General features: G+C 42.0%; 1 protein-coding gene across 1 annotated transcript in view; it reads right to left on the reverse strand.

The window, feature by feature from the left end:
- CSMD3 (CUB and Sushi multiple domains 3) overlaps positions 1 to 14,507 on the reverse strand; it is a 2,093,798-nt gene that overhangs the window by 268,508 nt on the left and 1,810,783 nt on the right. Inside the window, exons 48-49 of the mRNA XM_069731799.1 lie at positions 682 to 870; positions 408 to 554 (exon numbers count right to left, since the gene is read on the reverse strand). Of these exons, the coding sequence (XP_069587900.1) occupies positions 408 to 554; positions 682 to 870 (336 nt within the window). The remainder of the gene's footprint in view (positions 1 to 407; positions 555 to 681; positions 871 to 14,507) is intronic.

Consider the following 14,507-nt stretch of genomic DNA (forward strand, 5'->3'; position numbering starts at 1 on the left):
CTAACCATCGCATCCAGTTAGAAAATGAATGGAAAGCTGCCTGACATGTGTAGCAGATAGGTGGTAGCCACCTCATCATAGTTGGTGGCCACCCAGATTCTACTTTGCTGATGGTCTCAGGCGTGGGATCTACATCTATTAGATTTTTGTGGCGTATCTTGTTGATACGACACGAAAACACCTTTAACAAGAAAGGTCAAACAAATTGATATGAAAATGATAATTTTAAGATTTGGACTTTTGTGATATCATAAAAAGAAATCAATAAAATGTGCATTAACTCAATAGAATATCTATAAAACTTGATATTTTAAAGTTTATGTCAATTCAAACTCATAAATATGTAAATAAAATCAAGGAAAAAACATATTCAATACAGAGTTAATAAAATGATAGAAATATCCTACCTATGTATCGGATCCTGAATCCTTTCTTGTTGGTCCCGTGATCTGCTGACCAGCGTAAAAAAACTTCGTGACCACTACTGGTTACATTAAAACTAGAGGAATAATCCCCACTTAAGGAAATAAGTAGCGGATAGTGACTGTTCGGTCCTGTTCCAAATGAAATTTGCAGATTAGCACGTGCGAAACATTCAGAGAAAAGACAAGTGCATTGTACAAAATGCCATCGAAAGAACAAAAGCATCAAATTATGTTCAACGACATAATGTTTCATTACCGTCAAAGGCTTCAAGCACGTCAAACTCCTTTTCAGTATGAAAGAATTCGAAGATTAAGGTTATATTATATCCCTTTTCCACACTAATGCTCCACGCACACATCTGAAGGTTTGGGTAGCTGTCAGGATATCCAGGACTTAGTATGATACCTGTCGAGTCCAGGCGCATTTCATTGGCCGGGCAAAGCACTGCAAAAGACAGTGAATATTTAGTCTTCATAAAAGGAAGGTTTATCTCTGGCTGCAGCTGCTTTATATACTTCTATTAGAAATGAATAAGAACAAATCCAAGAAGGATTTCCACCTGCAGGCGGCTTAAACTTATAGGATTATAAATAACCTCCTGCAACTTTTTCTCTATAAATTGTCTTTTCTTTACGACTTTCTCGTTTGCTCCGCAGCCATGTTTATGCATCATCGACCGTAGAGATCTGTTCTGCCTTAATATGATGCGATTCTGGATTGTTTTTTTCGTCGATATACTGACTCATAATTATTTATTAGTTTACTCTGTTGAGGTCATAAAATTGTTTTTTTTTTAAATTATGCAGCCACCAAAAGATTGAAAAATTGCAAGTGGTTCACCAAGAAAGGGTGCGGACAACATCTTATGCACACATTTATTATTCAACTTTGCAATATACTTCTCTATGTTCTCAAGAATGTAGAGATGTTTATTTGTGTAGTTTCTTAATCATTGCTTAGGTTACCGGCCACCTCTGCAGTCTCAGAGTAGCCAGTTTCCTATGCAAGGAGCGAGGGCTGGCTTTAAGAACATACATGTATTTCTCTTAAGCTAGCCATAACGTTGGATCTGATAAGCCTCAAAGTCCTGAGTTTCTTCCATGCAGAAGAAGTAAATCTACAGTTTACGCCAGATGTGTGATGATCCACTAGTCCTACAATTTTCTTGGATGATGAAAAATGGAGAAAAAAAATTCTCCATCTCCTCCATTCTCCATTCAGATGTCTTCCAAGTGTAGTCTGATTTTTTCGACAGACCCACTGACTTGAATGACGATATTTGTTCTTATTTCAAGATGCAAATCTAGCATACAAAGTCTGTCCAAGGAAAGATCGGACATGTGCGCGGTTCTATATAATAAAATTGATCTGAGTGCGTTCCATTTTTTTGTCGTATCACACTCAGAACAAAAATACGGTCCTCTCAATCTTTAAGAGCACTATGCTCTCCAAGCAAGGAAGCAAGGTTTCACTGGTTGGGCCCAGTCCTTTCGTCTGCCCTTATTCACACCAAGGTCAACAATGACACATGGTAAGGTTTTAATGTTAGACAGTGTAGGACTGTCCCGATCAGAGTTACCGTGATGAGGTGGGATGGCTTTTGTGCTATTTTTTCATCAAAAAACAGTATTACTAAAAACTCTGTGTTATTTAAATGCACTTTTGCTTTTTTACTTAGTTACATCAGGGTTTTCGTTTTCTTTTTTCTCTTGTAGGTTTTAATGTTTTGTGGCCAGTTAACATGCGTTTAACCTCTGCATGTGTACCAACTCAAGTTAAGCTCATTTTTGTGTGTTTTTTTCTCTGTATTGTTGCATTTTGTGCAAGCAGGAGTGTGGCCTACCTGTTTCTCAGCTAGAGACTATATAAGGTTTCCCCAGTCTAGTTTTTCACTGGTTGGGCCCAGTCCTTTTGTCTGTCCTTATTCACACCGAGGTCAATATTGACACAATGTACGGTTTTAATATTAGACAGTGTAGGACTGTCCCAATCAGAGTTACCGTGACGAGGTGGGATGGCTTTTGTGCTATTTTTTTTATCAAAAAACAGTATTACTAAAAACTCTGTGTTATTTAAATGCACTTTTGCTTTTTTACTTAGTTACATCAGGGTTTTCATTTACTCTTTTCTCTTGTAGGTTTTAAGGAAGCAAGGAAGTAGCTGGGAGACAAAGAACTGAGGCGCCCCTGAAGAAAGAAGGAGAGAACAACCCTTTAAGCCTAAAGTCAGAAAATGGACCAAAATTAGGCTCAAATCTACACTTGATCTTAGCCGTTGTGTATTTAATTTTTTTCTTTAAGTCAGTCCAAAAGTGACAAATGTATTCAATCTTATGACAAAATGGAATAAATTTAGCATAATTTAATTCAACGATATTTGCAAACTTCAGATTCTTCTGAATCTCTGACTTCCTGGATTGGGAATAACTGTTTTTAGGTACCATCAGAGATGGGGTTATGAAAACAGCTAAGAATACCCTTATAACTTATATAGAAAACAATGCGAGTTACAGAAACAGATTATTGACCTTGCTTGCTGTGCAGGATATTAGTCCATGATGGTGTAGTGTGTTACTAATGGTACTCTTTGAGACTGTTATCTCATAGACCAGTTCCTCCTGTGTATATCTGCGCTGATTCCTGACCGTTCTCTGAATCATCTTTACACCACGAGGCGAGATCTTGCATGGAGTACAAGATCAAAGAATATTGACAGCCATCTTGTGGTTCTTTCACTTTCTAATAATTGTGCTAAAAGTTGCCGGCTTCTCACCAAGCTGCTTGCCTATTGTTCTGTAGCCCATCCAAGCCTTGTGCAGGTCTAAAATTTTGTTCCTGGTGTTCATAGACAGCTCTTTGGTCTTGGTCATAGTGGAGAGGTTGTAGTGTGATTGGTTGAGTGTGTGGACAGGTGTCTTTTATACAGGTAATGAGTTCAAACAGGGGCAATCAAAACAGGCAATGAGTGCAGAGAAGAAGGGCTTCTTAAAGAAAAACTAACAGGTCTGTGAGACAGAATTCTTGCTGTTTGGTAGGTCATCAAATACTTATTTAATGCAATAAAATTTGAAGTGTACCTATGATAGAAATTACAGACCTTTCCATTCTTTGTATGGGAGGAAACTTGCAAAATCGGCAGTGTATCAAACACTTATTTTCCCCACTGTTTGTTGGTAAATTCTTATAATACTGTATATGAGTCGAATGTGCCCATAGACATACATTAGCCAGATATTTGACAAATCAGTGTCCTTTTATTTACATCCAAAAATTAAAAAAAATCCTGCAGATGTAATACTTCTCACTGCTGGTAATCTGCTACAATTGTAACCCGTGTAGCCGATATTTTTGTGTGAAATATGTCAGCAGCACAAGTGTTTGTCCTGATAGTTTGCTACAATTATTTGGTTTGCCTCCCGAAGAAGCGTAGCAAAACGCGCGTCAGGGCAAAGGGAATCCATCGTATGCACAGCGATTAATTCTGACAGGTTACATTGACTGTACTCTCAGTCTTTTCACCCATATTTTTTGTCTCATGATGATAAATGCACCTTACAACTGGCACTTTATTATAGGGATTTGGACTAGGAAAACATCTATTGCTTGTCAGGCCAATGTCAGTTCAGTGTAATGGATAGGACTCCATGATAACATGCAGGATCAAGCAGCAATGAATGTTCAACCTTCATTTCTTTTCTGGACCTTTTAGGACAGTTAGAGTGTACTGCTACAAAATGCATTGCATACGTAGTAACATGTTCCCTTTTTCTTTCTAGCACCTTTCTATTTTAAAATTGATTCTATATATTTTTCTAATAAATAAATTATGCTTTAATATTGATAAATTATCTTAATTTTTTACCATGATGATACACATCCTTGGTAATGTTTGTTTGAGAATTATTTGGTTCAGGTATGTTTCAAATTATCCATGTCAAAACGTTAACTTTCTGCTGACAGATATGAATCTTCTAAATAAAGCCTCTGGCCATGTGCTGTTGCTGACTGAGCGATCAAGCTCACCTTTTACCCCAACATTGTCAGCAGCTTTTCACTCCCAGTAGCGTTCAGCTCTGAGAGAACCAGCCAGTAATGTAAAAACCATGCTAGAGCTATACTGATGTAGATGGAATATATGCCAGACAGTACTGTACAGAGCGAAATGCACAGAAGCCTTAAGGCCCCGTCACACTTAGCGACGCTAAAGCGATCCCGACAACGATACGACCTGTCAGGGATCGTTGCTGCGTCGCTATGTGGTCGCTGGTGAGATGTTAAACAGTAAGATCTTCCCAACGAAGCAGCAGCGATGCGGCGACCTGTAGCGACCTGCACAATTATGTCGTTGGTCGTTGTGACCCTGTCACATGGCAGCTATTTTGACGATTCAGACCTCGATGAGGGACGTCCTGTGTGACGTTGTAGTCACACAGGCGTGCATTTGCGTTGCCTTTTCTGCGCCCATTCAGTTCCGATTGGTGGTCGCTACTGCGTTCTGATTGGTGGCGGCCTTGCCTTATGAGGTGACACAATAGCCCTTCCGTCCTTTGTTCCTGACCGCGTGGTGGTTTGCAGATCGTTGTAGAGTTCTTCGGCCTGCGACTCCTCTTCAATTTATCTATTCTTCAACGGTTCTTCTGACACCTAGGATGGAAGCGCTACTATGTCGCCTCTCTGTTGAAGGCATGACCGCCAATCAGAACGCAGTAGCGACCACCAATCGGAGCGGAGGGGTGCGGAAAAGGCAACGCAAATGCACGCCTATGTGTCGGTGTCTGAGTCGTCAACGAGGTCGTTGGTAAGGTGTCAAACACAGCGATGGGGGCTACCCAGCGGGACCTCAATGATCAAAAAAAGGTCCAGGCCATTCCAACACGATCAGCGATCTCACAGCAGGGGCCTGGTCGCTGCTACGTGTCAAACATAGCGAGATCGCTACTGAGGTCGCTGTTGCATCACAAAACTTGTGACTCAGCAGCGATCTCGCTAGCGGCCTCGCTTAGTGTGAAGGTACCTTTAGGTGAACTCTTCACTTTAGATTAACTTGATAGTATTTCAGAAAAATTGAGCTAATCAGGAGCACACAGGAGAAGGAAGGAGTGATATGCAGCACTGAGAAGTAGCAGGGTGATGTATAGCAAAGCAGGTGGAGATGAAGAAAAGGCAAAAAAAAAGTACAAGAAAGAAACAATTTGTTGGGCTTAGTCTGTATATGACAAATGGAAAGTTACTACTTTTGGTAAAATTAACAAATTGTTGGGTCAATTTTCTCCTACAATCAATTGTAAAAATGAAAAAAAAATGTGGGTAAAGCATTATTTTAGAGAAAAAAAATATTTTTTTTTTCATTTTTGTTATTCCACTTTTTGCTAATTTTGCAGATCAGTTTTCAAGAGTTTCAGCAGCGCAGTTTTAAAAAGGATATCAATTTGTCCTTTTTGATGTTTTTAACATATACACATATGGTCAAAATTGTTGGTACCCATCATTTAATGACATAAAAACCCACAATGGTCACAGAAATGACTTGAATCTGACAAAAGTAATAATAAATAAAAAAAATCTATGACAATGAACAAATGAAAGTCAGATATTGCTTTTCAACCATGCTTCCTCAGAAGTAAAAAAAAAATACACCTCATGAAATATGCCTGGACATATATTATAGTACCCTTAACTTAATATTTTGTTGCACAACCTTTTGAGGCAATCACTGCAAACAATTCCTGTAACTGTCAATGAGACTTCTGCACCTCTCGACAGGTAATTTGGCCACTCCTTAAGAGCAAGCTGCTCCAGTTGTCTCGTGGTTGATGGTTGCCTTTTCCAGACAATATGTTTCAGCTCTTTATAAAGATGCTCAACAGGATTTAGCTCAGGGCTCATAGAAGGTCGTTTCAGAGTAGTCCAATGTTTTCTTCTTAGCCATTCTTGCGTGTTTTTAGCTGTGTTTTGGGTCATTATCCTGTTGCAAGACCTATGACCTGCGACTGAGACCAAGCTTTCTGACACTGCACAGCCTCTCTAAAATCCTTTGATAGTCTTGAGATTTCATTGTACCCTGCACAGATTCTAGACACCCTGTGCCAGATGCAGCAAAGCAGCCCCAGAACATAGCAGAGCCTCCTCCATGTTTTACAGTAGGGACTGTGTTCTTTTCTTGATAAGCTTCATTTTTCCATCTGTGAACATAGAGCTGATAAGCCTTGCCAAAAAGTTCAATTTTTGTGTCATCTGTCCATAGGACATTCTCCCAGAAGCTTTTTGGCTTGTAAACTTGTAGTTTGGCAAATTCCAGTCTGGCTTTTTTATGATTTTTTTTCAACAATATTGTCCACCTTGGTCGTCTCCCATGAAATCCACTTTGGCTCATACAAGGACGAATTGTGCAATCTGACACTGATATTCCTTGAGCTTGAAGTTCACCTTTAATCTGTTAAGAAGTTTTTCTCAGCTCTTTTGTTACCATTTGTATTAACCGTCTCTTTGATTTGTAATCAATTTTCCTCCTGCTGCCACGTCCAGGGAGGTTGGCTACAGTCCCATGGATCTTAAATGTTTCAATAATATGTACAACTGTAGTCACAGGAGCATCAAGCTGTTTGGAGATGGTTTTATAACTTTTACCTTAAACATGTTTGCCTATAATTTTCTTTCCAATCACTTGAGGAAACTCTTTCCTTCACTTCCTCTGAGTTGAGCTGCTAGTGATGGGTGGCACTATTTGGCAGTGTAGGCTAGCTCTGTTACTTCACGTGAAAGGAAAGCACTGCGCCCTGTAAGGCTAATTTCACACTAGCGTTGTACTTGGCCTGTCGCAGTGTGTCGGGCCGACATAACGATGCATACTGTGGAAGCGCCACACAATGGGGGCAGCGGATGCATTATTACAATGCTTCTGCTGCCCCATGGTGAGTTGCGGGGAGGTGGGGGCGGAGTTCCGGCCGCGCATGCGCGGTCGGAAATGGCAAGCAAGCAACGTTTTTTTATTCAGAAGGTCTGCCGCAACACGACGCAACTGTCGCATGACGGTTGCGACGTGTGGCAATGCGCAGCAATGCGTCACTAATGTTAGTCTATGGGTAAAAAATGTATCCTGCAGACAACTTTGCAGGATGTGTTTTTTCGCCAAAACGACGCATTGCGACATATCCCAAATGACGCTAGTGTGAAAGTAGCCTTAGACTCACAGGTGTTAAAAGCCGTCTTCCATTCGTCCCCCTCACGGATGCGAATCAGGTTATCAGCACCCTGCAGATCTAATTTGGTAAATACCCTTGCTCCCCGTAGCCTATCAAAGAGCTCAGAAATCCAGGGCAATGGGTATTTATTCTTAACGGTGATGGCGTTAAGTCCCCTGTAATCTATGCATGAACGTAATTCTCCGTTCTTCTTCTGCATGAAGAAGAACCCCGCCCCTGCAGATGACACTGATTTGCTAATGAACCCCCTTGCCAATTTCTCCTGGATGTATAGGGACATAGCCTCCATTTCCGGGAGAGAGAGGGGATAGACCTGTCCCTGAGGAGGTTCTGCTCCAGGCATGAGATCAATAGGACATTCATAGGGCGGTGAAGCGGAAGGATCTCCGCAGCCTTTTTGGAGAACACGTCTGCATAGGACCAATAGTACTTGGGAAGGGAAGAAAGATCTGCGGGTATCTCGGTAGTGGAAACCTGAACACAGTCCCTCACACATCTGCCCTTAGATAATTCACTCCAACCAAATATCCTACCAGAGGTCCACTCAATATGTGGGGAGTGGAAACGGAGCCAGAGTATTCCCAGTAGAATCTCGTCCATTCCCTTGGGAAGGACAAGAAGTGAAATAATCTCCTGGTGGGAAGGGAACATGGATAACATGAAAGGGACAGTCTGGTGTGTGATTTGTGAGGGAAGTGTTGACCCATTCATTACTCTAACAGTCACTGGTTTGGCGAGCATCACCAGAGGTATTGCATGGCACAGAGCAAAGCAGAGGACATGAAATTCCCCTCTGCTCCAGAGTCCACACAAAGCTCGACTGTTAGAGTGGATGAGCCTAACGTGATTGTCCCTTTAAAGGACAGCTTGGAGGAAAATGCAGCTGTGTCTAGTGAACCTCCTCCAATGGTTACTAGATGCGATCGTTTCCCAACCGCAGTGGACATTTATTGGCATAATGTCCTAGCTGTTAGCAATTTTTACAAACCACGGGTACTCGAATGGTCCGAGACTTTGGTCCCGCTCGATAAACCTCCATGGCCTCATGGGAGTCGGACACCTGAACGGAAGATTCTAGAGGCCTGGTGAAGGTGGGCGCCAGCCGAAACCTCTGCCTGCACTGGGTCCAATCTAACCTCCGCTCGTTAAAACGGAGGGAGGTCGATGCGGGTAGATATAGAAATGAGCTCCTCCAGTGTGGCGGGAATCTCCCTGATGGCCAAGGCGTCCTTTACATGGTATGCCAGTCCTTTCCAGAACACCAGAATAAGGACTTTATCCGGCCACTCCAGCTCAGAGGCCAGAGGCCGTAATTGGACGGTGAACTGACCATAGATGAACCCTGTGTAATTGCCAACAATTGGAGCATGGTATCGTGGGTGACACGAGGTCCTAAAAAGACCTCTTTCAGAGCATCCAGGAAGAGAGGAGCACCACACAATCATCACGCTCCCACAGCGGCGTTGCCCACTCCAACACCCTACCCGACAAAAGGGATAAAATAAATCCCACTTTCGCCCGGTCCATAGGAAAATGTGCAGCCAGGAGCTCTAGATGTATGGAGCACTGACTCACGAATCGTCGACATAGCTTACTGTCACCAGCAAACTTGTCTGGAAGCGGGAGATGGGATAAAGTTGGCGCAGGGGTGGCAGATGAGAAACTGGCTGCAGCTACACTCGCAGCCTGAACAGCGACTGTGGTAACATCCACAGCTGAGGTTGTACGTTCTAGAGCCTCCAACTTACCCTCCAGCTGCTGGATGTACCACTGTAGATGCTAATCATCCGCCATTTACTAGCCAGACCCTGGCGCTAGTATTCTGTTAGGGCTAGCGGAACGCACTAAGTAAATATAGATGTTTATTACTATTGGTGCGTTCGCAGCCCGGGGTCCACCGTGCAGGAGGAACCTGCTGCTAGTGAATGGTGGCAGTATTTGGCGGTATAGGCTAGCCCTGTTACTTCACAGAGTAGCTGTGAACAGAAAGCACTGCACCCTGTTAGACTCACAGGAGCACAAGCTAACTGCCGAACGGATAGCAGTCAGTGGTCATGCAAACACACAATCTCCTCACCGGAGGTGCCGGTATTCTATTGGCTTATTTCGTCCGGGTCCCTGAATACAATCACACATAACCATACTGGCGCAAAGCACATATCTTGGATTGATACTAGCGCATGGCCGTGTGGTCATGCGAACCTTTTATAGCTGCAGCATGTACAGGACCTTCCCAGAAGGACCAATGAGAGGCTGCCACAGAAGTTGAGCACCTTCAGGACCTTCCTAGAGGACAAAAGGGATTAGCTGCAGTATCTAAGCATGTGACCCTTGATCACCAATGAGAGATCTTACCCTGGGCATGCTCAGAAGGGGGAAAGCAGTCCCAAAAACGTCTGCTTGCCGCTGCCCAGTACTGGCTGCAATGGCAGAAGCTGGAAAGGCAGCAGAAACCCTTTGCACAGAGTCAGACTGAGCAAGACGCTGGGACCGACATCTCCGCTGAGCAGACTCCACTGCGGCAGGAGAAGAATGGGAGACCACAGTGGAGACGGCCCGAGATTCCCCCTGTGCAGAGGCGGGAACTCGACCCCCAACAATGAGTTGCCTGGTAGGTTGTCTTAAATTAGTTTCTATGATATGACTATCTGGTTTAAGGGTGTAAGCCTTCAAAGTTTGAAAATTGCAATTTTAAAAAAATTGTCAAATTTTAAATATCTTCATAAAAAATTGTGAACCATATACATCAAAATTTAGCACTAACATAAAGTACATTGGGTTCTGATAATTTTCAGAATCACTCTGGTGACATAGGTCAGATTTGAAAATCGGGAGTTGGCTATTAAACTCAAAATTGACTCCACTGCTAAGGGATTAAACATTTTGAAAAAAAAAAGCCTAAAACATCAGTTATATTAGAAAGCTATACAACTTTTCATTTTCCATATTTATTAAGCTATATTTACATTCAACTTTTTAATGTAAATCTGTCATTTTTCCCAGTGTGTATGTTTTGTTAGGCAGACTTACACGAATACAGGCAATTACACCTATGTTGGAATATTTTAGGAAATGGAAATGCTATAAATCACCATACCCAAATTTTGTTATGATATAAAATATACAGCTACAGGTCAGTGAGCTAGAAACAAGTTTTTCATATTTCTTATGTGATTTATCAAACTTTTAAACCTCTTGCCTGAAGTGGTCACAAACTAATATAAGAAATGAAAACTAGATTATGGTTGACATATTTCCTCCAAGCTACAGTCAAGTTTAATGAGGTTATGAATTATGGAATATAGAGATGCTCTGAATGTTGACAAGTGTCACAGACATAAACTTTTAAGGTGTTTTAATTATTATACGCTATACGGCGAGATTGGTTTACCAACCACATGTCCTTGTCTTGAAGGGGTCTAGGAATTTTCTTACTGTAGACCTGATGGGAAGTGGCTAATAACATTGTGGGATTATGGAGGTGCCTGCTGTAGGTGAATTGTAATATTTGACTGTTTATAGAGCTAAGTGAATCTCGAGAAATTTGATTAGGACAGATTTCCTCATATCAAGGAGAGTTGAATGAATACGGTTCACATAGAATACATTCTGTAAAAATCAAATCTGTTGGGAAGAGTTAAAATAGTAATAAACTTCTATATTAACCTCTCTTGAGCCTTCCCTATATCTATTCCACCATCACAATAACATATTTGTCCCCTTATGGACTCCTTATCGGCTGCTTTTTTGGTTTTTCATCTCTAAAAAATTTTCGTCGAAAGTTGCTGATGCCGAATAGGCCTTTCTTTGGCACATAGGGGTGATACATATCAATGAGATAGAAGAGGAGGAGCTGATTGGTGGACTGGGCAAAAAGCAGAGAGCTGCGGGACATGTGTGGGGAAGGTTCATAAGTTAGTATAAAAGTTTATTGTTTCAAACCCCTTCCCAGCCCTCATAACACATGAAAATAGAGCAAATTTATTGAATCCATGCAAAGTGAATTGCCCAAATATCAGATTCAACTGATTGCACAAATTTTGAGAGATTCTAAAAATGTATTTGATTAGTTTAAAGTGACCCTGTCACCACATTTTGAATCTTATATTGTCTACTGATTCCTCCTGTCATCCCAAAAAGTATGCGCTGTAATTAACTGAGGATGGTCCGGTTCTGCACGAGATTATGTTGTGCTATGTGAATGACGCAGGAAGCATTATCCACATCAATCATAGCTGGAGAATGGTGATTAGGAGCAGAGAGGAGGCACATACAGTGGGGGAAAAAAAAGTATTTAGTCAGCCACCAATTCTGCAAGTTTTCCCACTTAAAAGATGAGAGAGGACTGTAATTGGCATCATAGTTAGACCACAACTATGAAAGTCAAAATGAGAAAACAAATCCAGAAAATGACCTTGTCTGATTTGGCAAGATTTATTTTGCAAATTATGGTGGAAAATAAGTATTTGGTCACCTAAAGACATGCAAGATTTCTGGCTCTCACAGACCTGTATCTTCTTCTTTAAGAGGCTCCTCTGTCCTTCACTCATTACCTTTAGTAATGGCACCTCCATACTCTACTATGGTGAACATCAAAGAGCTGTCGAAGGACACCAGAAACAAAATTGTAGCCCTGCACCAGGCTGAGAATACTGAATCTGCAATAGGCAAGCAGCTTGGTGTGATGAAATCAACTGTGGGAGCAATAATAAGGAAATGGAAGACATACAAGGCCACTGATAATCTCCCTCGATCTGGGGCTCCACACAAGATCTCACCCTGTGAGGTCAAAATGATCATAAGAACAGTGAGTAAAGATTCCAGAACCACACCGGGAGACCTAGTGTATGACCTGCATAGAGCTGGGACCACCATAACAAAGGCTACCATCAGTAACACACTATGCCGCCAGGGGCTCAGATCCTGCAGTTCCAGACGTGTCCCCCTGCTTAAGCCAGTATATATCCTGACCTGTCTGAAGTTTGCTAAAGAGCGTTTGTATTATCCAAAAGAGTATTGAAAGAATGGCATATGTTCTGATGAAACCAAAGTTAAACTGTTTGGTAGAAGCAAAACTCGTAGTGTTTGGAGGAAACAGAATTCTGAGTTGCATCCAAAGAACATCATACCTACTGTGAAGCATGGGAGTTGCAACATCATGCTTTGGGGCTGTTTCTCTGCAAAGGGACCAGGACGACTGATCCATGTACATGAAAGAATGAATGGGCCCATGTATCGTGAGATTTTCAGTGCAAATCTCCTTCCATCAGCAAGAGCATTGAAGATTAAACGCAGATGGGTCTTTCAGCAGGATAATTATCCCAAGCACACCGCCAGGGCAATGAAGGAGTGGATTCGTAAGAAACATATGAAGGTCATGGAGTGGCCTAGCCAGTCTCCAGATCTCAACTCCATAGGAAACCTTTGGAGTGAGTTGAAAGACCATGTTGCCCAGCGACAGGCCCAAAGCATCACAGCTCTAGAGGAGATCTGCATGGAGAAATGGGCAAACATACCACCAACAGTGTGTGCCAACCTTGTGAAGACTTACAGAAAACATTTGACCTCTGTCATTGCCAACAAAGGATAAATAACAAAATATTGAGATGAACTTTTGTTAATGACTAGTGTTGAGCATTCCGATACCGCAAGTATCGGGTATCGGCCGATACTTGCGGTATCGGAATTCCCATACCGAGATCCGATACTTTTGTGGTATCGGATATCGGTATCGGATCCATAGGGATGTGTAAAATAAAGAATTAAAATAAAAAATATTGATATATTCACCTCTCCGGCGGCCCCTGGACATCACGCTGGTAACCTGCCGGCTTCTTTGTTTAAAATGAGCGCCTTTAGGACCTGAGAATGACGTCGCAGCTTCTGATTGGTCGCGTGCCGCCCATTTGACCGCCACGCGACCAATCAGAAGCCGCGACGTCATTATCATTCACTAAAATCCTAATTCTAGGAATTGAGGACCTGCGAATGACGTCGCAGCTTCTGATTGGTCGCGTGGCGGTCACATGAGCGGCACGCGACCAATCAGAAGCCGCGACGTCATTCGCAGGTCCTAAAGGCACTCATTTTAAACAAAGAAGCCGGACGGTTACCAGCGTGATGTCCAGGGGCCGCCGGAGAGGTGAATATATCAATATTTTTTATTTTAATTCTTTATTTTACACCTCACTATGGATCCCAGGGCCTGAAGGAGAGTTTCCTCTCCTTCAGACCCTGGGAACCATCAGGATACATTCTGATACTTGATGTCCCATTGACTTGTATTGGTATCGGATATCGGTATCGGCGATATCCGATATTTTTCGGGTATCGGCCGATACTATCCGATACCGATACTTTCAAGTATCGGACGGTATCGCTCAACACTATTAATGACCAAATAATTATTTTCCACCATAATTTTCCAATTAAATCTTTCTGGATTTGTTTTCTTATTTTGACTCTCATAGTTGTGGTCTACCTTTGATGTCAATTACAGGCCTCTCTCATCTTTTAAAGAAGGAGAACTTGCACAATTGGTAGCTTACTAAATACTTTTTTCCCCACTGTATGATTTAGCAATGATGCCTTTCAGATTGGACTATCTTCATTTAGATACAGAGCAGGAGCAATTCAAATGCTATTTTTGGGGGTATTCAGGGCGAGTCAGGAGATTCTAGCTACATTTATGAAATGACGTACAGTAGCAGATAAAGGTGGTGACATTCCGTGGCAGTCTCAAAAAACTGATGACAGGTTATCTTTAAAATAAATTTGCTCATCTATATTTGTGACAAGTCCTCAAAGTGGAGCAATTAGGCCAGTGAGGTTAGTTGGAGGATTCTCCATTCAAGACCACATGATTAACCCCTTAATATCA

The sequence above is a fragment of the Ranitomeya imitator genome, chromosome 6 (genome assembly GCF_032444005.1).
Source record: "Ranitomeya imitator isolate aRanImi1 chromosome 6, aRanImi1.pri, whole genome shotgun sequence".
Lineage (NCBI taxonomy): Eukaryota > Metazoa > Chordata > Amphibia > Anura > Dendrobatidae > Ranitomeya > Ranitomeya imitator.